The following is a 27,772-nucleotide window of genomic DNA, read 5'->3' as shown; positions in this document are numbered from 1 at the left end:
ATGCAACGTTACGTTCACGTACTCCCATACAATTTGGCAATGTCAGGCCCCGTGGCGTTGTGGTTTGGCAATGGCCATGCCGTTGCCCGGCCTCTGGAGAATCTAATTTGCGGCTGTTTCACGCCGTTGTCCAAGAGGACGCGGTTACTAGCCGCGCAAACCCCCACTATAAGCAAAACCGTTCGTATAGGTTATAAAGGACCGAGCTCCGTACTATACGACTGCACTCTCTCAGTGAAACTCTCGTAGGATCGTTCCTCGACTACTTGTACCCTCCTCGTTTGCGACGTGTGCACCATGAGGATTATATCTTTGGTATGTACATACAACGACTTACATAGTTTCTCTGCTATCTCTTCATCTCTTACTACCGCGAGCTTTGACACGGGGTTGCCTCCGATATACTGGCTCGATACGTGTCCCAGTGGTGTTTCATTGACAGTGTACGTCGACTTGATCAACTGGGCGTGTGACACATTGCTGGTACATACCTTGCGCGTTGATCAAGGTAGCTGGTTGGTCTTTTCTTACGGTGAAACAGACGTAGGATATGAATGAAATTGTTTGTATTTAACTTGCGTATGACTAAACTTCTTCCTGATGTTTCTTAAAATAATTTCATTTTCTTTTTTGTCCTGGGATCTGCATTGAATGTGTTCATTGAAACTTCGTATCGTTAGCTATTTCTCGATAAATGGCTACCAATTCTAAGGAATATTAGGTAGAGTGAACAGTGGTGTGAAGGTTGCATAATATAATAAAATTAGCTACTTTCCAATCTATCATTTGAAAGGATGTGTATTATAGATGGGTTAAAGGGGATGTATTCCTGAAGAATACGGTTAACATGATTTGTTCTGAAGATAATATTCAAGAGATACAATTGTTTAGATAGAGTTTTCTGTCAATTTGAGTTCCACGTTACACCAATTTCTGAGTCATTACAGACGATTTTGGCTTAATTGGCTTTTGTAAATTTGTTCTTTCAACTGGATTTTGCAAAAAGGTCCTGTCTCTTTTAGATAGTTAATGGTCGTTTCTATCTAGTCCATGTAGAGACCTAGAAGCTGATATCTTTTGCATTCGTATAAAAGGTGTATAATCGTAATTTTTTAATTGTTTTGACCGCAGGTAGGTGATTTGGTTTGCTTCAGAATCTGTTCATGTATTTTTAACAATTATAATCGTTTTGTGTAGTGTACAAATATAATGAATTTCCTCTTATGTTTGTATAATTTTTAACAATTTTTGTATTTGTGATCATCATAGTACAACTAACAGTGAAAAATTTCAAGGTCTCTAGAAATAGTAGAAGAAATCACAATCAAGTGTGTGCAACGTGTGTGTATTTTGAAAAATAATTAGTTTAGTCACATTCTTAAAACGTAACCTCTGGTACTGTTACGTTGGCCACTGATTTCAATGCCGTCGTCGTGTTTGCTCTAAATTTGTAGTGTTAGTTTCTGTCAAAAGTTACGCAACAGAATGTGCTTCGAATACTTTCGACAGACTTTCGCCCCCATGTAAGGAGTACCGTTGAGTGATCAATGCATTAGAGAACAAGTGATTGCGATATTACGATTACTCTTCTCAAAATTGGCGTGTACTGAAAGGAAGAAGATTAATTGCCATCTGATACGAAACTGATCATTGCCGATGGATATATTACCACGTGAACGTACGATTTTGTTGAGAAATTCCTATGTATTATTTGTAACATCGCTTTTAATTACTTTCTTTTAACCTTTTACTTTGTTTTATTTACATTCCGTTTTATTACATATCTTCTTTAATTTCACAAATTTTGGAAAAATTATTACTCAATAATTCTGTTTCTTTAAATATAAATATAAACATGTTGACCAAAAGTGATTCGTTTGAATATTATTAAATCGATTATTTGATATTCCTGAATTATAAATTCGTATTGAGTTTTCCATCATTATCATATTACACTTTCTCGGTTCACAGAATAATTAAGATTCATAGAACTTTTATGGAATAAAAAATGCCTGAACTTTTCTCACAGTGGTTGCAGACAGTCATGTACCGGAGAATAATCTATGTTACAATATACTTTGGCGAAACAATAATAAATTGAAGCCCCCGCAGAAACCAGTACATGTTCTTCGTACTTATGTATTTACTCATAATACATGCAGGTTATTTTTTCTTCAAAGGAAACCTCGCTTTTCACACCTATTTCAATTTCACCTAGGTACTTCATGAAATTACCCTCATTATATCTGACTGTTTCTTACGTTATTATCACTCGTCATTTCACGTAATTATGAACTCAATTGAAAGGAATTCGCAACTCTAAATAGGTTGGAACATGCTATCCTTCGAAATCAAAAAACTTCATTAATATTTCTATGACGCGAAGGAAAGAAAAATGATGATTATATTCGCTTCACCTTTTACACATGATTTTAATCATTCATTAGTCATTCTTTTTTTATCCAATATGACAGAACGTCGTGCACACAGAGCAAAGATAATGTTACAAGATTATAAAGTTTCTTGCATTCGTGCGTTACTATTCATAGAAAATTAATTGTAATTAAGGAAAGCACTTTTCTTATATAGGAAGAGAAGAGTTCCTTCTTTCTTCGTTCCTGTGAGAACTTCCATCAACTCTGGTTTCCAATCGTGAACTTCTTCTGTGCGATCGAACAATTAATTGTACGAAAAATCAGTGTAAAAACACTTTCCAATTTCACCTTTTTTCCTCCGTAACGTTTCTTCGAACGAGAAGAAATATTCTTGCTTGAAATTCATTTCTGGTATTCGATCTTCATATACGATTACTTTTGCGTTGGGAGAAATGTTACTATCGTATAGTTATTTAAATACTTATAGATGTTCTTATTATGCGTAAACTGATTAATTATAGACAAATTTATTTATTGTTTACTGACTAAATTCTATGTATTACAATCATAGGTTATTAGAAAATGCTGTTGTACTTTAAATACTTAACATTGTAACTTGAACTACTCATGCTACAATTTCCAGATTTATGATTAATTTGTTTACAAGATTATTTTATTACCAAAAATGGAATACTAATTTTTTCACGCGCTTTCGACTTACGTGAAGTTGTTGGAAACAGTATTAAAGAAAACAAGAGGCTAACTGATCCAAGATCAGCTGTCTGTGGAGTTTTATTATAGCTACTTTCACCAATTTAGCGTCGAACCTGTCATTTTACAAATTTTTTCGTTACTAAACTACTATTTAATCTCATTGTCGTGAATATAACCAGTATCGTTAAGTACCACTTCACCAACAATAATACAAGCAAATGGAACAACGCACACAGTTATGAACTAACAATTATTATGAAGTAAACCATTGCGTACAAATATCTGGGAGAATCTAAATAAAATTACTTTTTATTTGTGCGATTTACATATATCTTTGTCCAAGATTTCTTTGAATATCATTAGTTTTACGAACACCTAATTTTATAGCGTAATAGTACTAATTTAGAACTAAGAAGTATATATTTTACGCGAATTCTATGAACAAAATATTCTTATTTATTTGCTTGCCACTGCATATTGTACTTGTATCAAATCTAGCATTTTATGAGTGTCTGCAATATAATTAATTATAACTAAATATTACTAAACTTAATTACAACTAAATATTGTCGAATATATAGCATCGTACAGATTTCTGTGAAACGATTTTTAAAATTTAGGACGTCAAATCGTTTAAATGTCAGATTCACTTTAGATCACGATATACTATCCATGCTTTTTGTCTTCAATGTAGCTACAGTATCGCTATTGTTTAATAGATTGATTTCTACAGTGAAAACCTATCGATACGCTTTTCACTTTTGTTTTACTCAGTTTGACCGATCATAAATAACAGTAGACGTGCGCGATCGAAATAAGCTGGCTGTTACAAGTTATAAATATTTCATGCACTCTTTTTACTCAGCTTCTGGGAAATTTAATTCTTTATCATCGTCAAATCGATAATACCATATATGTATACGTACAGTATTATTATGGATCACGCGAAGGAACACATATATTCTAAACTTTTACTCATTTTGTGCTTTAATTCCTACTTTAAGGGATTATATAAACCTCGTTAAAACTTCAAAGATCGCTATCCCGTGTGAACTGATTTTCGAGATTAATCATCTATTGCATCTTTAGCGAACCGAACATATAATCATAACTATAAATCATGGAAGCATGTTACCATAAGAGTGAAACTTCTTGTTTTCTATTCCACGATTATAAAATACTACCAGTGACTTTCTACCAAATAATATAAGAATATGAACTTTCTGCATAATTTTCTTCAATTTCTTTTAAACACGTGTAAAATATTTAAGAAAGATTTTTTTATGTAGATCAGTTCAGTAAGTAGGTGGGATAAAATTTTCACTTTAGCCACAAAGAAGTTCCTTAAATCGCTACGGTAATAATACGAAGTATAGTTCTATTATACATCATTAGCAAAACTGATAAATTTAGCGCCAGTTGAATAAGAATAATTACCGAAGCGTTCGAACCATGAAATTTCTAAAGATACATAAAATCCACGTGACAGAGAACATTTTTCACGCTTAAAACCCATGTGCCTCTGCAATTTTATAATCACCGCTTTACGAAAGCCACTCGCAATAGAAATTTACATTCTAGAACATTTTTTACGATACAACCACACAGTTTTTCCTTGTGAAAGAGGAAGGTAATTAAAAACCACTGAAAAAGCTAGGCTCCCATTTTCAACAAAACGTCCAATTACATCGCACCGCAATATTCCCATAAATTTACACAACTTCGCGGTAATTAATAATCGATCTCTACATTTTTTAACATACTTTATACACGCCCACCATCGAAAGCATTCTTATTATAGATTCTCATTAACATAAGAAGACATAACGAAACGAAAGTCAGCTCGAAGGACTCACGAACGAAACACTGCCCTGAGACTACATCATCGTTCGCGAAGAAAACGCGCGTGTCATAACAGCCATCCATCGATTTTGAGCCACTGTTGTCTCTCTCGTCACACCAAGACCTAGATTTGGTTCCGTAGAAACCGATGACGGAGAAACTGACCATCGATAAATTGCGAAAGCGAGGCTAATACGTACAAATACAGGGGTAAATCTCGGTTGCTTTCCTCGGATATAAACAGTCATCAGCGTTGGCTGCTCGCTCTCTACGACTCACGACACGAATTCTTCCTTCGAACAACCGGCAAAAGCGTCGTCTGGTCCGCTGCAAATCGGTCGTTGTTAAAAGCCGGTTTACGATCGTTTTTCTCGTTGCACAACAGGGAAGAAAATAACCATTGATCTAATGAAATTCTACAATTAGATTAGTAACATTTGTTATCTATGTTGTTGTCCTTAGTTAGATGTCCTATCTAGCATCTGCTCGTTTCTCAAGATCGTGGATGACAGTACTCGAACATTTATCAGAAAAGAATTCTTATGGATATATAACGTGTGTTATACGAAACTTTTTGAAATTGCATTGGGACTGCAACGTGACATGGCTATCGTGATCATACTAGCAAACGATTGATCTCGAAACATCAAAAGCATGATGTTCATCAATTATCGTGGAAGGTTAAAATTTAGCATTCTACATTAATAAAATTTCAAACGAATCCAGAAATGTATGTAACAGTTAAAAAATATTTATTGCTAGTATATAAATAATGTTAATTAAAGAGTCAGTATACAATATGAATAGTGGTTTACTACATATAACGAATAGTCGACCATTCAAATATATTTAGTGATTTTTGCAAAGTATATGCTTATAATAAATATCTTTAATTTGTACGAATTTAAATATAATCATCATAGTCAGATCTCATTATAATGCTAGAAAATTTTCAAAATGTATATCACACGTTCTACAACTGTTGCCTTTCTTTTGAATAGCTGTATGTATAATAATTATATAAGCTGTTATGAAATAATGACTAAATATCTTAAATTGAACGAAAAAAGCCAGAAATGGTAGAAAGAAAATAATAAAACTTTAGTTTTCTTCAGTTTCGAAATGGTTAAGTAAAGAGTACACTACGGTCAACTCTCGTAGACACGATTCAAGCTAATTCATTGGCTTTTAATTAAATTAGGGAAGAACGCCGATGAATAACCTAAAAGTTCAACAAAATAGGACAAATAAATAATGTTGAAAGTTTGGTGGATGCCGGGAAGCTGTAAGACGATGGCAAGCGCCGGTGTATCGGTGTGACGCGAAACGGAGACGGTAACAGTTTCCAGTAAACGGTATTTTAGCACAGACTTTCCCGTTTTTGTACGCCTTCGCAGGAACAGGCTCATTAGACAGCCAGACCGAAGAAAAAGTGAGAGCGAAAATATTTCAGTGCAGGAAGAATCGGCTGTTCGAAAAGTATCACACCGAAGCTCGCAGGAACTTTGGATCATTATATATGGCACGATGTATTCATAAGAAACGTATGGCGATAACAAATTCCCTTAATTAACAGTCTAACCGTAAACTTTCTCAATCTTGCGTCTAGCCATAAAACTTCGACCAGACTCGTGGTTTAATTAGGCGTTAAATGAAGTACATCTAACTCCCCCGAAACTTTCACGAATTTGGCTGCAAAAATCGCTGAGGGTTATCAGAACGAAAATTATTAATTGTTAGAGGTGTTTTATTAGGCTATGAAATTATGAGTGGTTCGAAAATAGTATTACGAAAGCGTGAAAGAGCGATAAATAGCATTATTATCTTTTTGGATAAGAATTAAATTCGATTAAATTAAGAGAACGCAGTAGATAACCTGAGTGTGCTTAACAAGAAAGAAATAATGAAAATGTGTGAAATAAAAGTTTATTTAACGTTATTAACATCGGACTAACATCGCGTTAATGCAATATTTCATTTACGAATTTTTTCCAATAATTTATATTATTGAATTCTATGTTTTAACGTTGTAATTATAGATCTGTTCTTGGAAATTTTATGAAAAATTCGATCATTTCATCTTTAACGATCTAATAATCACGACCTGATAAGTTACACTATTTACATTTTTTTAATAATCTTCTGTTTATACAACTCTTCATTGCTTAATCCTTAATGGGCTGGATGTACCGTTATATTCGTTATAATCTTTTACGATTTCCTGCGGTCTTGATAGGTTTTTAATTCCATCTTCGTAACACGATGTTCACAAATCATATGTTTTTAACAAACGCGTAAAAACGTGTCTGAACTCTGATATTTGCCGCTGTTTTCAATATCATGAATCGTAAAACTGATTAAGCTTACACCATTCTCCTTTCAAATCAGGATACAAGCTTTCCTTTGGCATCGAAACTCCTGTAAACCTTTTTACTGTCATAAAGATACGCATCGCCAGTTACCAATGAATCGACATCGAAGCCGGAGTACTGACTCACGAGAAATTTTTGACACGTCTCGCCGGTGGTGAAATGTGAGAAACGAAATGCAAAATGAAGTGTGGGAAACTGTGAAAGAGTGAAATTGTATCCAAGGCAAGGGTTAAACGTAGTCATGCTTCGTTGATTCGTAACGCGCGAATACAAAGTGCCCGTGCAACGGGCGCTATCTAATTTTCCAGTGCTTCCTTAATCGATGCTAGATAGGAATTTTTCTCCAATTATAGCACATTTCTCCTCACATTCCTGTGTATCAACCGTGTGAAAAAATAACAAAACAAGCGACTCGTACAGTGTTTTACTCCATTTTCACATTTGTTTTATTTTTATCAACGTACGTTGCAATCTTACGTTTACTTTTCTTTCTGAGATCTCATGAGAAAGGAATTAACCTGTTCTTCAATCTCTCCCTTAATCCCAATTATACTTACATTTAGATACTTTACATAATACGTTACATTTAACAAAATTGAGCATATTTGAAATTACGTTAGGTATTTGAAATATTATTTCAAATGACATGTTATTTTCTTTCTCAAATTATCTCAAATTATCTCCAAGATAGAGTCTGGTTTTTGTTCCCGCCCTTCTCTTTACAGTTTCATACTATAGAGAGTATAGACTATTGCTTCTTTTTGTTGCATCAGTTTCACGATTATTTCTTTCGTCAAACTTGAAATAATTTAAAACATGCATCGATATTATCGATATTTTCAAACAACACTATCGAAAATAACGATATGAAATGAATTATTTTAAATAATCATTTCTTATTTTAGTTTCAAATAGAATTTGTCAACTTGATTTCTAAGTGTATATATGTTATTTCACTATCTATCCAATAATTTGTGACAAGTTTACGACGCTGTAGAAAATCCTATCATCTGCTCAAGGAATCTCAATTCCTACGATATACTTCTCATGAATCCTATGTAGTAAGTACACTGTAAGTACAAGTATTCCTAATTTAACACACGTATCTCATGATTGTTCAATTTTGCCCATTAAGCCTCCAATTAAATCAGAAATCGTACTTGGGAAACAAATCAAACGAGTATCACGTTCGTTAAAGCTTCCCTATTGTATAATATATATAGTATAACGGCGCCAGTGAAAGGTCCACAATACTAAAACAGTATAATGAGAACGACGATGATTAACAATAACTAATCAACGTGGCTTTTCAATACGCTATTCGCTTTCCAATGGTTAAACGAAGGAAAAAGCGAGTGGCAGAGTAATTCTGTGGACGACACAGTTCATAAGACAAGGGCATAGCAGAGTTGCATACCAATGGCTGCGTTCTCAACGCCCATACGAAACGAGTCACGTTCACTCTCACTGTTCCACTCGAGACCATATTTAGAGTCTAAACGTTTTTTCTCTGCGCATTTTACTTTGCCCTGCCTTCGTTCTCTGCCAGGGAACGTTCGCCTCTTTTGCACTTTCGAATATTCGCATCGACGCGAATAATTCGCCGTACGCAGCATTCGACTAACGTTCGCGAAACCTTTCACATCTTCCTTATTTCCGGCGGATACGTTTTGCCGGGAAACAGGATGACTACGTGTGTCATCTTGCATCCTCTTTCGCGTCGAAGACAGCCGTACGAGAGCCGTCGGACGCACGGATCTTGAGAAATCTGCACGGCCTATTCACCTGTCGCTTCTTTCTTAACTTCTTTGGCAGCTGTTTGAATACGTCCGAACAACTCGTGTGTGACAACCACGAGTGTCATGCTAATTTTGGCGATAACAAGAAGCGTATTTGGCTTGTTATGATATCGGGTGAAGCGACTCACATTTTTCTAATTTTGGTAAAGATTTTGGGATATGAAAATGATAGATATCATGCGAAAGGAAAAGAGCGAGGAGAAATTTTAATAAGAGAAATGTAATGTTGTCTACTTTGCAGAATTGTTTCAGTAATACTAAATGTAGGAAACTATATTCTGAAGAGTCATTCGCATTAAATTGGTCAAGACTTGAAAGTTTTCATTCATTGATTTCAAACATTGAAACGTTTCTCAATGTAGTGTTTCTCTCATCTCGAGAGAAATTAATGTTAGACGGAAGTATAAATGTTATTCATGCCTCAGAACCAGAACGAAACCTTGAAGCATAGCCTTTGACTCATCTAAGCATCTAACACAGCATCATAGTCATCGCAGTTGCATCAGACCGTTATTCAATTATATCAGCGGGTTATTTATTCCTTTCATTATTAGATAGATTTAATCACTTCAAGTAGGCAACACAGAAAGTAACACTGTAGTGAATTCCTTTTTAAAAACACTTTACGAGATTATTATTCGTTATTTTGCTTAATCGTCTGTTAGCGTACATAAACATAATGACTATTTAACAATGATTCAGTGCGTTCCAAGTACATGAGAAGAAACTGGATCAGCAAGGTCGAATTCTATGCTCACTCACGCATTAATTTTCCTTTGAGAGGTAAAAGGATATGGAAATCCTATTACCATTAATAAATATTCGTACAAGGAAACGTGTATAAACGTTTAAAATAAAAACTGATTCAGGGCATAATTATTAAACATTGTAATGCCGAGCATTTTCTTTCCTGGACTATATGTTATTCATAAACGTAATTTCTTGAATTTATTTCGTATTTTGCATGTGACTATTTACTAAAATGATTCTATACAAGAAACACTGAGTACTTCCCTTAGGGGATCAAATTAACGTACGATGGAGTTATTATTTATATAGCAGTGAATTTTTACAAATTTTACGATGTCTTAACAAACTTTGGCAAATTCTAGCGAAATTTGAGAAATTTTAGCGAATTCTAACAAACTTTAGCAAATTGCAGCAAATTGTGTGGAATTCTAACGAATTTCAGTAAATCTCTGCGAATTCTGATAAAGTCTATTAAAATTTGATGCATTTTAACAAATTTTGTAAATTCTAGAGGATTCTGTAAAATTCAACCAAATTCTAAAATCTTCGAATCTTTTAACGAAAAACGTTGAGACTTTGTCTCCTTCTCTAATTCCAACATTTCCCATATTTATTTATATCCACAAACGTCTTATTACCTTGTTATTACCTTATTAATAAACCTTATAATTTATCCACTTTCCTCGAACGCTACTATCATTCGTTACCAATTTCCATTACGATTAACACGATTCTGACATAACCCAGCGACCATTCACCACATCAGTCGGCTAATTAGAACACACCAGCAGGTAGTAGATTAATCTAAAAACGAATCATCGATCGTGTGCCCAGCTTCCGCTACGGAAATACGGGCGAAGAAAGTGTGCTCGAGACATTTTAACTACTTCCTCCTTAGAAACGCAATATAATCAAAAGCAAGGCTCCGCTGGTTGGATCCAGATCAGATACGCATTACGTATACTGCCAGTCACTGAATTGCATGCTACGTATAGTTAGACACTCAGTATAACGAAGAATGCAATTCTGAAAATGTGACCGGTTAACAGATTTTTTTTTTCTAAAAGCAACGGCTTACCTTCACCGTGAAAGCGACCATTCCTTGGTACCGCCGTCTACGTCATTGTCAACCTGTTGTTTCAGAATTGATGCCTAAGATTATCACGATACTATCGATCCAGGAAATCATAATCGCGAAGGTAACATCCTCCACAGATTATAATCACACAATGACGTTATGCCATATTTTACCGTTTCTGTTTGATGTACGATGGAACAATGTCTTTTTCTTTAATTAATTCACTGAATATTCTTCGAAGATTTCCTTAGTTACGTTCATACTGTTTAGGAGATTCTAAAATTAATTAATTTTATCGAAGTCATATCATTTTCGATATTAATTAAAAATGATACTTTCTCTTTTCAAGACGAAAATGAAAGCGTACCATTTTTTAAAATACTAACAAGTAGTATTCTATACTAATGAATAGTGCTAATAAGGGAAAGTATCGTAGAATTGTATAGAAACATTGCAATTACTTCTTACTTTATTTATATCATTCTTCTCTTTATTAATTTCAATAAATAAACGCGTAAAACAATACACTACTGAGCATATTTTTATGAAGTAAAACATAGACCAATCGATGCTGCAGAGATAACTGCATAAAAAAGAAAACACAAGACCTATTATTTTCTATTTTGTAATTAATAAAATAATATCCTTTGTCTGTAATGTATTTTGTATTTGTATAGAAATATTTATTTCTAAAAACTCTTCATGCCACTGTCAGAAATAGAATTAAATTATATTTCAACCGAAGAGATTTGGCAGTTCATTGTACTTGTATCAGATTATCATCTTATCAGATTATGTGTCTCGATCTTAGTTCTTGAATCTCCAAGGAAATACGGACACCCCTTGATTCCTAGGCGCGTACTTTAACAACAATGATACAAGAAGAAAGTATGTAATATTTCGAACAATATATCTTCTGCCTTATGCTGCAAAGCGGGTGGTACAAATATAAATTGAAGCGATTGCAGTAAATAAGAACACTGCTTCCAGCTACTACCTTCCTCAAGGAACTAACTTTTACTTTCGAAAGAGAAGTTTAGAACCGATCGATCTAACCAATACCACATTCTTTCTCTTTCTGTACGTCCAATGGTAGAAATCAAGAGAACCCTAACTGTACCAACACTTCTGACAGCAACATTAAACTTGGAATTTTCATGAAATGTAAGATGAATTTCATAAAACGTGAAACACAAATTTAACTTCTCTTAAAACCAACAAACTTTTTCTCATTTTTTTCAAAAGAACAGTATTACGTTTCATTATTTGTTACTTCGAAGGAAAAGTGACGTACAAATTGAGATATAATCATTGAACACTTATAGATCGCTGGCTATGCAAATGTAAATACTTTTGAATCATTCAACGATTAGAAATCGGCCGACTTGAGACGACAGACTATACACGTTGAGTGACGTTTTCTATTGCGAGTGGTAAACAACCGGCGAATACATTCTATCTAATGCCTTGTCGACTACTAGTGAATGAAATCATCATGCAATTAATTAAATCATTTGTATGATGATGTTAGATAATTCCTAGTAGCTGAGATATATGTAGTTCGACGACTGTCGTTCAACTATCGAAACACAATGTTTCCATGACTTTATCCTTGTCTGTTCAGACTACGATTAAACGAAATCGTAAACGCAGTCAGAAGTTTGAATTAATACTAATTTCGGGCGTGATTACAAGCGAAATGACAGAAATATGAACAGAGACCTGAAACCTCAATTAGGATCGTACGAAGATATTTTTAATTCTTTTGCGGTCCTCGAATATTTATGTTCCAATTTTACTCTTATTTTATCAAACAATGTGTAATGTTTTAATGAGATTTGTGATGTTTCTGAAAGGTATATATGAAATTGAAACGACAAATTTTGCATACCAATTAGGATATTTTCACATTTTGTTCACACTTGAGATTCTTCTTTAACGTTAAAAAAGACACAAAAGATAATAAAACTATTTTGCAAGTATCGTTTTAGGAACATTATAAACATATCTGAATTAATTTACCCGGATTATACGTCGTTTTATATTTTACGTTTTCTCATGTTTTCTTATGTGACCTCGTGTTTTCTTCTGTTTTCTCGTGTTTTCTCGATTCCTTTCCACTTTTTCGAATATGGTAACCTTGGCATTTCCTTCAAATTATTGCGAAACCCAAGAATTTCATTCCTCCAAGCGATCGCAACGATCTTTCCTTCTATTAACATCATTTTGTCTCATATCTTCATATCTTAAGAGACGACAGCTAACCCGCAAACTACAGATATCTACGTTGTAGCTTGGCTATAACATTCGCTTTCGTAGGAGTATTTTAAAATAAGACAGGTTTACGCGAAGGTAATGCTGTTCTTCCTTTCTCTGGAAAGCCAGAGCCAGGGGGCTCAGACAAGGCGTGGTAGACCAGGACCAATTGCCTCCAACCAGACCGACCGAATGTGTTCGTACCTCTCACTGTATGTGACTGGCATGTTCTAGCGCTGATTATATAGAGGCCTGCCTCCGCGTCACGATTTTCCAGACCAGATACAGAGTCATTAGATTATACACTAGTATTCACTAGCGTACACCCTGTCAGTGAGCGAGGTCACAAGATACAACCAGCTTCAATCTTGATAATAACGATGACGTATCGAACTCTCCTGATTTCGTGTGACTTTAATCAAGCCCTGACCGATGATTAACTCGATAATGAAAACGATCATGAAAAATTAGGTCACCCTTGGCTACTTAGCTTCATATTCCAACAGCCTTTCTCTCTAATTTTCTAGCTTCGATCGTTTCTGTTTCGTCGTAAACGTTTCAATATGGAGTTGCTTAGTTCCAGGATATTGACATTTTGTGAAGTTTCTTGAACTTTTTGTGCGGAGAATATTTTATTTAGAGATTTGAAGGAAAATTAAAAAGAAAGATTAGAAACATATTAGAATAATTTTCTAATTATCCTACATTATTTCAATAAATGATTGTAATTTTAATGGATAATTAATCTTGTCTGAATGATGTACTGACCATAAGTTTCTTAATAGTAAATTTATGATAATCGTACGTGAGTTTTATCTAAATGTAGATATTTATAATTTTGTATGGAATTAGCAAGTTATAAATTTGATTTATTACGATGCATGGCTGTTACAATTAATATCTGCAACATTCATTCCTAATTAGTGATACAATTAGCAGGCGATTCAATATACATAAATACGATTTAGTAAATGATTCCATACTTTCAGATTTCAGCTTCGCATATTTCTGTCTTTTTTTAAATTTGAGTGTTATATTCAGTAGAACTAGTATATTGCTATATTTAACTAAAAAAGATTCACCTCAAAGAACTAAATGGACTAATTATCAAAAACTTTAAGGTTTAGCTTCACGATCTTTGTATGTATCATTTATTAGGCCTATGTTAGACATATAAGATTTTCTTTTTTAATGCAGAAAACATTCTACATTTAGTGGAGCGAGAAATCGCAACAATAAGTGTTTCCTAAGAGTAGGTAGTTCTAAATTGATTCTTTGAAAAGTATAGATCCTTTTACAATATAATCGCCGCCTTCCGACAAATTACAGCGAGAAAATTTAATTCGCGTTAGTCTACTTGTGATAGTAACTGTAATTAACTATCCTACAAGAGGAAAATGATCGTGGGAAATTATAGTCTTTGACGAAGGAAAAGTGAAATGCATTGTATCAACTTTTAATAAAACTTGCTTATGTGTTTCATATATATTTGTTCAAAAATAGTACATAGGACGGAAATTTCAATCAAACCATGAAAAGATAAGCACATAAATCTTTTCTTATAGTAACATACACGTATATCATCGAATGTATTATTAAATTATTGAAAACTTCTAATAATAATTTAGATATTTTATTATAAATGAAATGAAATACGCTTGGTATCTTGATATAAATTAATACAAATTAATTCAAGAATAATTTTAGATTATTATTATCATTACTCTTGGATTTTAATAATTTGTATAACATTTTTTTTATATCTTGCTACAAATATATTTTTATTTCATAATATACTGTGTGCTATTTTCTAGCAGGCTAGCTTGTTAAGAAACAGTCAGCATAAAGCAGAATTTACTGTTGTAAAAGAAAGCATAGGTCTGAAAAAGATAACGAATAGCTTTCTGTCATTTTAATAGAATCGAAACACTATTTATCACGTTAACGTACTATTTCATATCTTAATTTCACCTTAAATTCCTAAATTTATGTTTGTTTCAACATCGTTATTGAGAAATTTTAATTTACACATCACCATCGCTCTTCCAAGCTTATCTTTTGTATTCAACTTTTTCTCTCACACATGACCTTTCACACACGCGACACACACACACATTTACCCACGATATATGCACCGTCCAAATCAAAATATCCTTAAATACCATTGCCACAAAATTATCATGCAACCGCAAATTCTGCGTTACATAAAAGTCTCTTTGCTCCATAACCAGGTCCGTGACCAAGCAGAGCTTCATCAGATCAGTCGAAGGTAACCTTCGATTTTCTCCCTGACTCAATCTTGCGAAAGACACGATTTATCACACGTGTACATCGACTGGATGGATTTGATTTGGTGGGGAGTACGTTCGCAGGATTTATGAACGCAAGGAAAGAATAACCGCATTTTATCACGGGTCGACTGGAAATTAATCGGCGCACGCCCAAGAGAGCATGGTGCATACCGTATCGTTCGAAAGTCCCGTAACGACGTACCTCCCTGTCTCAAGGACGAATTGTGTGCCAACTGCGTCTCGAATATTCCTTCGGTCGCTGGATCACCGCCGATCACCGAGTCATCGATATCGATGTTGTCGTCGTCGTCGTCATTGTCTTTGTCGACACGCAATTCCATCTTGTTCAAATGTTTCGAGAAATGTCCGATGTTTCACTGTCTCTATTCTTGTTAGTTTGTTTAAATCGCCGATATTCGATAATAAAATTTTACTAGGTCACGTTCGAACGGACAAGGTTCCAGTAATTTCATGCTGCAATAATTTTGTGGTTGTGTGTTCTGAACCTTAACTGCAGGAAAGTGAAAATAGTACGATTTCGTTGATCCGAAGAAAGGATCTGTGTCGTTCGATTTGCTTGAACTTCACTCTGTTTTGTCCTCTATATTTTGTTTTGTGCGATGCTGGAGTTAAAAAAGGAAATAACGTGGACTCGTAGCTCGATGGAATTTGAAAGTTTGAGAGGAGAATGAGAACGAGATCGATTGAAAATTTTGTAGATAATGTGATATTAGAATATCAGATTATGATGGAGAATTGTTTTGAAAATGTAAAAGTATTAAAGATTACATGATGATATTATCTGATATTTGCTTGAAGAAGAAGATATTAAAGAAGAAATGTAGAATGTTGAAATAATGATGACGAAAAATAATGAAGTGTTTGATAAAACTATAATGATTTTACTACAAAATACTACTTGCAAACTTAATTTTATTTGAACTACAAAATTACTCAACGAAGTTACCTAACTCTGCATTAGAATGTACAACATGCGTAAGAGTAACTACAATACGGAATAGCGCAATAAATATCGCTAGATTGTTAAGCAAATTGCCTGGTTGCCTTCGTGCAAACGTAATTAATATCTTGTAGCGTCACGAAACAAGATAAAATAGCAAACGTTCAAGTTAACAAAGAAACAGCTTTCTTTCGAGTGTGTTATCTGAAAAACGTAACCTTCCTGGTATGCATAAATATCAAAGGAGATAATTAAACCGGCATCACTTTCTATGAGCTCCACGAAGGCGTGTAACGCGTTTTTATGCAAGAATTTTCTCTTATGTCGGTTCTACACCGGTTCTACATACCGCAACATGCCAAAACAAGGCATCGCGTAATTTTATACGCTGATACGTTTCTACGCAATGGAAACTTAATACGCAGAACACGTACATATTAGAAATCCGTGCTCTATGTTCAATAAAACATAATCATACATAAAATATACATCAATAGTTAATGTTGGTTTCTTAATTTAATATGTCGTTTCGATTATGGTCGTTCAAAATTTAGCTACATTGTATATAGATGACTGTTGTATGATTAACGTTCGCAGAAAATAATAAATAACAATATAAATGCATTTTAGTGGGAAATTACTTTTAAAGAGAAAATTATATACCGCTGTGACAGAAAGGATAAAACAAGAAGAAAGAAAAGACGTTGGATTTGATACGATAATTAATAACGATAGAAATTCTAGTTACTGGCGTTGTGAAGTCTATATAACCATTGAAAGTGATAGTTGAAACAACACTTCCTGTAGATGATCGTGCAGCGGTTTCAACGTAAGAATTGAGTTCAAGCAAACAGAGTGTAATTATCATAACAAGGAGAGACATGATGGTAATGCAAACAAGTATAGCGTTTACAAAATGCCGCGTGTAAAAAGTTTGTGGTTTCCTGTCGAAATGATGGTTGGTCAGTTTTTCTACTAATATTATTCAATCGATGCTTAGTTTGAAAAGCTATGAAAAAGGGGATATTACAGGCACTTGAATGTTATCTTTCGTAATTTTCTGAAGAAAAGGAAGAATTCAAAAAGAAATCAAAGTATTTTATATCCAATCGTATTCCAAGATCAAAGCACTAATTTTTATAACTCTTCAACTTGAAGCTTATTCATTAATCAACAGTTTAGATGAAACTCCTTTTCACAAATCATCTTTAGGAGTAATCTTATCATTGAAAAATACAAATTAAGAAGGCACCTTCATTTCCCGTATTTAAAAAGAAATACGATTTTAGAAATACAAAACCCTATATCTAAACTTAAAAAATTATTTGTATTGATGTTATGTCTGTTTGAAAAACGCGAGAAGATCGTTTAAACGATTTTCTCAAACCATGCTTTTTGAGATGACTTCTAGTATACCTTAAGATCTACTTGATCCATTAACTGCTTTATGTGCATTTTTAGTATATATATCATTATATATATATATCATTATCTTTTATTTCGGATCGGCAGAATAACTGGAACCATGATATCCATGACAGCCAATCGATCAAGAATGAAATATATCTGACAAAATGATAACCTTCCTTGGCGGATACAATTTAATTAATACACCATCCGTTGTGAGGCGAAGTCCGCTGCTATAGCATCTAAAAGAGAATGTCGCGAAAATCGCCGTAGGTTAGGCGCATTTTGTGTACAAACGAACGAGCGTTTAAAAGTGACAGTGGTGTATCGAGCATTTCCTGTGGGTCGTCGCGAGGCGTGGTGCGGCTGTTTTGTGCGAGCATTTGCTCTCGGTTCGGTTCAAGGAGATCCAGAAGCGATGGTGTAGCGAAACAGAGGCGAGTTACGACGCTCTGAATCTGAATCTCTCACGGTAACCACGCTGCGCTGCTATAATCCTGCCTCGCCCCGTATTCGGGTCAACCGAGTAGTAGAAATTACGTAACACGTATGAGCTGGGGCGGTTCCCACCGACTGCTTCTACCGGAAGTCGGGACCACGTCTTGTCGTAAGGACGTACGGTCAGCTCAACGCGCATGGGAAATCCTCCTCATAATAGGAAAATTCTCTCGATGATGAATCAGTTACGGGTGAAAAGTATTACAAGGAAACCGAACCACGTATCGGTGGACGACATGGAAATGAGAATGCAGAAACGTGACGGGAAGAGAATCGAGATTATTATTAGTTTCCCTCGAGGGGATTAGCAATTTATCCTGGTCGTTTTGTGTTTCGTCAGCGTTCCAAATTCTTTCAAACAAGTATTTTGTATCGTAGAAATCGTTTGACACAACGTTTCAAGGCTTTCTTATTTTATTACTTCTTCAGCATCGCAATAACGCGATTGCAGAGTTTTTATTGTTTGAAATATGTTTCTCGTTCTGGTATTTTAATTGCAATATTACGAATGTGCATGGGAAAATGTTAAACGCGTATTTTAAAGACTTGTAAAGTAATACAATCACTTTGCTCCAAACCTTTCCTGTTTTTATTCAAGAAAACTAGTTGTTGATTTAGGTATTCATAATCGTCCAGTTACCACACACCTGTTACAGAAATGTCTGAAATTATTAATACCAATATACTGGTCATTGCTTTTAGAAACCATTCATGCGATACAAGTTTTAAGTGTTTTAAAATACCTTGTGGTAAAATAAATATGAATACGTATACCTTTTTCTGGATAATCGCATTAATTGTAATCTTATTCATATCTTTATTGCACTGTGTCCACAGAATGCGTGATTGTTCGTTTATAGTTTTAAATCTATTGTCTTTGTGGATATCTTTGCCCACGTTTCCATCTTTCAACCTGCCTCTGACAACGTGTTTTACGAATCGCTATCTGCTTTCCTGAATTACTGCATTGCGAATGCAAGACAACGTGTGCAATAAATCAAAGCTTTCCATATTTTACAAGAAAGTGATTTCTCACGAGCAGAAACGCCTGAAATTCTGTCGAATCTGTTTCCTACCAGTCGCATCGACCCAAATCTACTATCGCTGTTTCTATATCATTATGGACACGATGTTTCCGCACAATTGAGTATGTCAAAGAAATTGACCTTAATGTACGAACATAATAGGCTTTTGCAGAAGATATATAGAAATCCATTACATGTCACACGTACGTTCATCGTATAAAAGTTACACAAAAGGTATTGCACCTAATTTGGGCATTAGTGAACTATCTTCTAGTGATCTATAATCTTCAAACTATCTTTATTGCATGTAATAAAATTCTTTGATAGTATAATATAATGAAGAAGAATTCAGAATCAACCATTTCGAAAATGATTACTTCTACATCGTTACGATTTTTCGCATTTCTGCTATCAAATATGAAAAAGGTACATACTTTCAACTTCTTACAAGAAATAAACATCATTAACTATATTATATATGATGAAATTTAAAATATAAAATTTATAGTACCAGATATATTTAATAGCTTGTTCGAATCTCTTTCCAGCTACGCTATGATAAAGTTAAAAATCTCTTGAACAACAAATTAGAAATGTTTTCTGAATTTTTAAGAGTCTAGAATATTAAACAGAATTAAGATGAACAAAATGAAATTTTAAGAATACTACGAAGGCTTAAATATCAACGTTGACAATTTATAATAAAATACACGCAAAGAATCAGTAAAAATAGACATCCATGAAACATTTCCATTTTAAACCGTCCAGCAATGAAGGAAACTAAAAGGGAGTGAAGAGAATTTTCCAGTGACAACGGTCAGCATATGAAATTCCAACGTCCGCGAACGATTCCACTACTTTCCATAATAAAGCAACGTTTCTGTATATTCCACCTCATAATACGGCAAATCGCATGGACGAATGATAATTCCGTATACCATAACATCGCATGGAGCTCGCCATAATACTTTTCTTCCTGGGCTGCTTGGCACATGGCAAATGGTTCGGTAACGTCGGGCTGGTTCGAGCGAGCGATAAGGAATTTTGCTGCACATACCATTCGCGCGTACTCGAGTTCACCGATCCGCGAAACTCACTCTCTCTTCGCCATCTTCTGCTTCCTATTGACTATAAACCGTACCCCGATGCAGATCCGGTTTCATGCTTGGAAACTAGAATAACGGCCTGGTCTGCCGACATTCTAATCCAAAAATTTTGATTACGACTCGCGTGACGTGATAAAAGTTTTCCTCCTCTACCGCGATCAAATCCTGCATTTGCTTCTAGCGGTCTGTCTGCCGTATAACGTCCCTTTCTACTTGTCGTCTTATACTACTTAGAAACGTCTTTTCGTAACGCGTATCTATTAGAGTAATTGCAGACTGGAATAGAGACGATTATATTAATAGACTGATAGCGTGTTGCTTATAACGAATGAGTATGGTATTACGTGCGCTGTTTTAATGGTAATTAGAAAAATTATGATCAAGCGAAGATTTGTATGCGTTAGTAAAATGAAAACACCTAAGTGAGATTCGTGGCAGAAAGAAGTTTGATTTATAAGTGGTTTGCAATCATTTCTGATAAAAAGAGATGTTAATGATATCCTGAGCTCTAAGACTGTTGTAATAATATTAAATTATAACATGTGACATACCTGTTTGAATATCTTAGTTTCTTTACCAAAATTGTATTAAGAAGTTTAAAAGAAATTTAAAATTATGTTTGCCTGCAGTATAGTTTGCATAATAACTGAACGTCGATCTATACCTTCTTGCTTCGTGCATTTTTTGGGGTTTGAAATAATGTTGAAAATTCTTCAAAACTTTCTTTGCGACGTTACGCAAGGAATTCGATTCGTCAATATCTTTTGCACGTTAAAAGAATTTTATATACCTTATAAGTTATTGTAGTTCAGTTATTGTTACTTTAAAGTTATTATAAACGAGACAGTATACATAGTGATTACATTAACTAATGTAATTTGGATTTCCAGGTAATCCCATTATGCCTTCTGCTGCTAATAGAAGCAAAGCGAGTGGAGATCCGGCCTCGTATTGCAGAACCACAAGTTTATTACGAAGAAGACGACAGTCAGGCGGCTGAAGACGATTACAACCCAGCAGTCTACCAACCACGTACTCGTGCCCTTCCTTCGCCACGTTCGAAGGACGCTCTGCACTCATCCAAGCCACCACCAGTCCAGACCATTCGCAATTACAACAAGGTCAACGACGACGGATCTTTCACTTTCGGCTACGAGGCAGCCGATGGTTCGTTCAAGGAGGAAACTCGTGGAACCGATTGCGTAGTGCGCGGTAAATACGGTTACATCGATCCTGATGGTAATAAAAGAGAGTTCACCTACGTATCCGGCAATCCTTGCGATCCAAATGCACCAAAGGATGACGAAGACGATCTTGCCGACAAGCAAGAAGAAGACGATATCTCTGGACCAGCTAACTATCCATCCGTGAGACCAATACCAAGACCAGTATCATCGAGACCAGCATATCAACAACCTACCACGCGAGCACCCACGACGATCTTTCAAACGCAATATCAATTAGACGACGATGCTAGTCAAGAGTTGGGCGATGAAGACCTCGTTAAGCCATCGCAGTTAAGACCAAATGCTTATAGAACGGCTCAACAACCGACCTACCTTCAAGTCACGCCATCGACAGCTCTTTACGAGCCATCGCCCACGGCCAGTCCTGCTCTCTACAGATTAGCTTCCTCGACGACCCAATATCAGAGCACAGCTTCGCCCATTCTCCGTGCCCAGCCTACAGTATCATCGACAGCGTATCAAACCCTCGAAACAACGACTCGCCGCCCAGTCGTCCGTCACCCAAAGCCGCAATCGGTCGCAATCACTCCCCGACCCCACGTTGCACAAGTTGCTGCCCAATATGTGTCCCCTAGTAGCACCGAGCGTCCAGCATTAGCATACACCCGTCCCTCGGCTGTCACTGTATCGCCCAATCTGCGCAGCACAACCGCATCTAGCACATCTCACCTTGACTTTGCCGCCGAGCTCGAGCGTTACGTGAACACCGTCGGCGTAGCCAGCCCTAAGCCCGTTCAACCATCGCCCCAACCATCGAAAGTAAAATTAGCCGGTCAATCGCCGATCACCGCCTCCGCCGCCGACCCCATCTACCAGTCGGAGCTCGTTTACGATCCCGCTACCGGTCAGTACAATACCCAACTTTATCAAACGCTACCCCAAACCGTGGGTGACTTCACCCTAAGTCACAAACTCCAACCGTTCGTAGCCCAGCCCCAGTCCTACCTTGGACTCCAGCAGCTGCAGCAGCTTCAGCCCCAGCAGCCCCAGCGTCAGTCCCCGCTTTATAAGCAACCGGCAACCCAGTCGGCTCAATCCGCCCCCGCAGCAGCTATCAGCCAACCCCAGGAAGTGCTGTACAGGAAGCAACAAGCCCAACTGCTGCAACAGTCACAACAGCTGTACGCTCAACAGCAAAGACGTCAACAACAGCAGCAACAACAACAACAACAGCAACAATCCGCTCAGTCGCATAGGCTTCAGCTGCTCGAGTCTCAGTCGCAACCCCAGTCGTTCTACTACGTCGCTCCTGCGAGGTCCTCCAGCGCTGCCAGTGCACCTCTCTCCGTAGGTCAGATCGATCACTATCTTCGGGCCTCTCGTTACTGATTCCATCTAGCCTGCGAGTCTTTTTTTTAAATTCTTTATAGGGTACCCATTCTCAACTTTTTATACTATCCGATTACGTGTTCGGACCACCCGCGGCACTTTAATAACGAGATGGTGCTGTCAGTGGGCCTGGCGTGTGCGTATCCGGGATTTAATCGATCGTGCACGATACCCAATGTTTCGTTCAAGGTTATCGAGGGGCAATCACGACATTTTTTACGACATAGCAATTAGTCGAATAATCTGGTTTGTTTTTATGCGTAGGATATTGTAGGTTGTGTGTAGAAATTATTACTTGCGTCGTGTTTTACTTTTTATTACTAGTCGAGTTGTGGAAATTTCTTTCCTTATTACGACCTTGATGGTTTATTAACTTTCACTGAAATCTTTTGCTATAATATTTGGTGCATACATTGTATAATTTTAGGTTTTTTTAATGTTTAAGAATGATTGAGTATATTGAATATTTACTAATATTCATAGCTAACAAGAGAATTAATCATTCTTTTAAATAATTTATATTAATGCTTTACGGCGTTCAAAATGTAACGAAATTTGGAAACATTATTTATTTATTTCTAACACAGTAATTGCAATTATATAATGTATGTATACTAAATTTTGCTAAATTGACTATGAAATAATCACGGCGAAATAACAGAATTTTTGCATAAACGCACAACATTGACGATATCGACCAAGGTACTTCACTGAACAACGACATTACCCTGAGACTCAATCTGTGATAGAACTAGTATTCAAAATTAACATATAACTTTCTAACATTCCGTACACGGAGATCTTACAATTTTACTCTCGTTCTAACTTGCACAAAACTTCACTTTCGTTAAAATACGAATTTCCCAATTCTGGTTACTCAAAACTTGTTTATTTCATAATGTTGCGAATTCTAACAACCCAAGCAGATAATAACTAACATTACATATAACGTCGATAGTAAATATCAATTTAACGATAATTTGTTATTCCAATAGCAAAATTTCTGCAAAGATATCAAACCAATTTCGAGATCAGCATCGGAAGCACTTTTTCGTAGTCTAGAACGACTATCTTTAGAGAGTGAAAGTCAATGACCTGACGCAATACTCACGCACACTAAACACATTACCATAGTAATTTCTCGCCGCCGCGCCGTGCCGCGTCAATTCGTACGGTAACATGCTACACCGCACAGATTCCAGACGTCGTGACCAGAATTATTCATCGTGTGCACACGATCATTTTGAATAGAATTCCGACCTACGTACTCGCTGATTTCATTACAGAACACCGATCCGTATGATCGAACCGGATAAACATTTGCTGTCGTAATAACGGCGCTAAGTTTAATCACTTAGAGACAGCGTTTCCCAGGGAAATGACTCATAGGAAATGCGTAAAAAGTCGACGATGAATTAATTACAAAATCAAACCAAACCGCGATTTATTGATCACGTGTCATTATTTATATCAGAGGAAAAAATTGTTTTTTTTTTTTCTTTTTATATTTTCGATATCAATCGAATTGGCATTTGATGTATGTACCTGAGATATTAATTTATGAAAATTTATTACAGTAGAAATATTTTATTTGAACTGAAATTCCCTGATATAGTACGAACTTGTCAAAATAGGGTAATTTATTTACACAACGAACAAAAGTTTGGAATCACTATGTGTCACGTAGAATGTGAGAATTTAAAACAAACCTAAAATTTTGCTACTTTGAAAATGTTTTCAGTTAAGGATCGATCAAAGTAGAGAGAGAATATTTATCGATATGTGTAATACTAATTTCAAATGCATATCAGAATTACAACTGGGAAAATAACTCCAAGCTGTTGATCGTATGTAAATGGAATTCGTATAATAAGAGTTCGTCTTGAAATAAGTAGTTTCAGTCAAGCGTTCGGTCAATTAAATAAGTGAAGTTCTACTGTAGTACAAACTAATTTGACTAAAATTGACTACGTTTGAAAAACCAGTGTTAACTTAATACTTTTAATTAAGCTACGGATATTTATGCATTTACGAAAGACTTTAGTATGCAAAACTATACAGAATGTATATAATATACCAAATTATACAAAATATATAAAAGTATAATATTTAAAACATAAGACAAATCTTTCTGTACCTACATTTACGTTCTATTCATAAAGATACGAATTTGCATAAACATCCGCAGGCCCATTCGAAGATTACGTATAACGTTAGTGTTCTATCCGCGTTTCTATAAAATTCCAAATTCTCGTCCGACTTTCACCCTGTTCATCATACTATTTCCGTCAGCACCTGCAGTTAGCGGCATTCAATTCCTAAACTATCGGAATTCAAATTGATTACGAGCTACATATCAGGAACAAAATCATCATTTTGCAATGGTTATGGCAAATTTTGCAAGCGTGCCCGGACTGAGAGATTAATCCGGTTCCTTCTATGGAGAACTGTAGCATACTTTCATTGGCGTGGTTCGCCGCGCAGAGACATTCTACTCGGACTGAACGAACTTTCTATTTGCATTCCCTGTCGTAAGTGTGAGAATCGATTCAAATCTAACGCGTCCTACGACTTGATTCCGTGGAAAGCTATGCGCACGTATGCCCGTGGAAACACGTGGTGCGATCGTATATCGAGAGGCGTGGATTGGCGTGGATCACGTGAAAACGTTTCACACGCATCGAAAGGTTCAACTCGATGCATATATTGGTAACACTTGGCGCTTTTACGAATTACTTTCTCCGGTACGCGACGCCAGGTCGACGATTGTCAAGTTCGTTATATTTATCGTATCTATTTATTAGCGGTAAGCTTGAACAAAGAGTAAGTAAAAACGGAGGAAGCGGATTTTATAGTTGGGTACTCGAGCAGGAAATAGCGGTGTGCGTTACAAAAGAATAGCATATTTCACTTGTCTTACTAAAAGTAACATAGCATCCAAGAAAAACAGCACATTTCATCTTTTGTTACAAATAGTAGCATATTTAGATTTTCCCAAGAAAAACTAATACACTGTATTGTTAACTAAATGTGTTAGTTTTTGTGGCAAATGACTTTTTATCGCTACAAGAAAAATATGCTACCTTTTTTTTTAATCGCATTAGTTTTCCTAGTGAATAATATAATACGATTCCTTCTTTTCGTAGCAAAATGTAGAAATGTGCTTCTCTTGCCGCAAAAAATATGATGCTGTGAGTCACATTAATATCAAACGTATTCTTTTTCATAAGACAAATGAAATGTGTTAGTCTTCGTAACGTACATCGATAGGCTGTAAGGGTAGGGCGTTTCAGGAAAATGAACACAGATCTAGCATAATTACGTAACATAACGGTGTACTTCTAGCTTTTTCTTGTTGGTGGTACCGTGCAGAAGTGTCAATATGCACTTCCTTATTCACATTGTAAATACTTTTTCTCGTTAGCATTAATATACCTAGCGGCTACTTAGTGATTTATCCGATTCAGTACTACTAGATCGGTAGGGAACACGCCCCACGTACGTTTATAGTTGTTTTTATATTTGTAAACGTGATCGAAAGAAAAATGTATCGTAACGAAAAAATCATTGTCTTTTTATTTCTTTTTTTCTTTGAATACCTGTGTAGCGATTAACAGTTAAGTTTCACGTGCTAAACAGACATAGGAACGAAAGTAAAAGTACTACAAGAAATCGTAAGTATGATAAACGTTCGATACACGACATCTTCCGCGATTTTTTGCGCCTGTGCATATGATTGCACAATTTTTGATACGCTCTGTAACTTCCATGTAAATCAGTTGGCAGTCGAGATTTTAAATGTATGTTATTCATACAATTCCATTATATTCTAACTTTCCCTTTCCAGAATTTTCAGTAAACTTGCAATTGATAAATACTGATTAATATCATTGCATAACAGTTAGCATCGCGTATACGCCGTTCATCTCGTTTGTATATTTTCTTAATTAAATTTGTAATAATTGCTTTTTACGAAAATTACTATTTAATAATTATCCATAAATCTCTTCGATCTATTTCAGCACAAAAGAATCTCAGTACTTAATATCACCATTTAGATTTTGCTCGTTATTAAATACAATTTTTAACAACTAGCTTAATAACTTATTGAAGAGTATAAAAGACTATAAAAGAAGACTATAGTCCAGAAGACTATAAAAATTTGACATTGTCAAAATAAATCCAAAGATACCAGAGAGGATTATATTTACTATCATTTAGTAGAGGATTTAGTAATAGAACTTAATAATAAAAATTAACTTTTCATATGAATAATCTTTCTTATTCCCTAAGGATCAAATTTTACTTCTGTTAATCAAATTTTACTTCAGTGAAAATGGAGATGAAATCCTTCTAAATAAAACACAGTACAATGTCTTTGCTTGAGTACACTAAATTACACTGATAACTCGTCAAGAAACAAGAAATGAAGTTACACGTGTATTTAGCATTCGTATCTCGCATAGGTACGTGTAATTTCTGCGAGTAAACACTAATGAGTTTGCTACTGACAGCAGGTTATTTTCTATTGGTGTCTTACAGTGGTTAAACGCACGCGGAAGGCTCTTCCGTAAAAAGAAATTAGAAAAATAAGGAAGCCAGCGTCTTTTTGATGTGTAAGCATCATTACATCACCAGAGATGTATGCTGTCCGATTGCTACGTTTTCACTGATCTGCTCATAAATAAGTGCGTAACCTTTTCGAAATGGGAATTGGATCGA

General features: G+C 35.5%; 2 protein-coding genes across 3 annotated transcripts in view; one reads left to right on the top strand and one right to left on the bottom strand.

Moving 5' to 3' along the window:
- LOC139990369 (uncharacterized) overlaps positions 1-27,772 on the bottom strand; it is a 174,894-nt gene that overhangs the window by 145,015 nt on the left and 2,107 nt on the right. The gene's annotated exons all lie outside the window — the stretch shown is intronic.
- Positions 162-26,739, top strand: LOC139990372 (uncharacterized). 2 transcript variants are annotated; one of them, XM_072009594.1, is made up of 3 exons: positions 162-315; positions 21,365-22,565; positions 22,650-24,309. In XM_072009594.1, exons 1-3 carry the CDS (start codon positions 298-300, stop codon positions 23,048-23,050), a joined length of 1,620 nt encoding a protein of 539 aa, XP_071865695.1. In that variant the 5' UTR covers positions 162-297; the 3' UTR covers positions 23,051-24,309. The 2 variants fall into 2 exon arrangements, with proteins under 2 accessions (XP_071865695.1, XP_071865694.1); XM_072009593.1 differs by having other exon boundaries at positions 21,365-26,739.

The sequence above is a fragment of the Bombus fervidus genome, chromosome 8 (assembly GCF_041682495.2).
Source record: "Bombus fervidus isolate BK054 chromosome 8, iyBomFerv1, whole genome shotgun sequence".
In the NCBI taxonomy this organism is placed as follows: domain Eukaryota; kingdom Metazoa; phylum Arthropoda; class Insecta; order Hymenoptera; family Apidae; genus Bombus; species Bombus fervidus.
The sequence above is the reverse complement of the archived record's forward strand: the minus strand, read 5'-3'. Positions and strand labels throughout refer to the sequence as shown.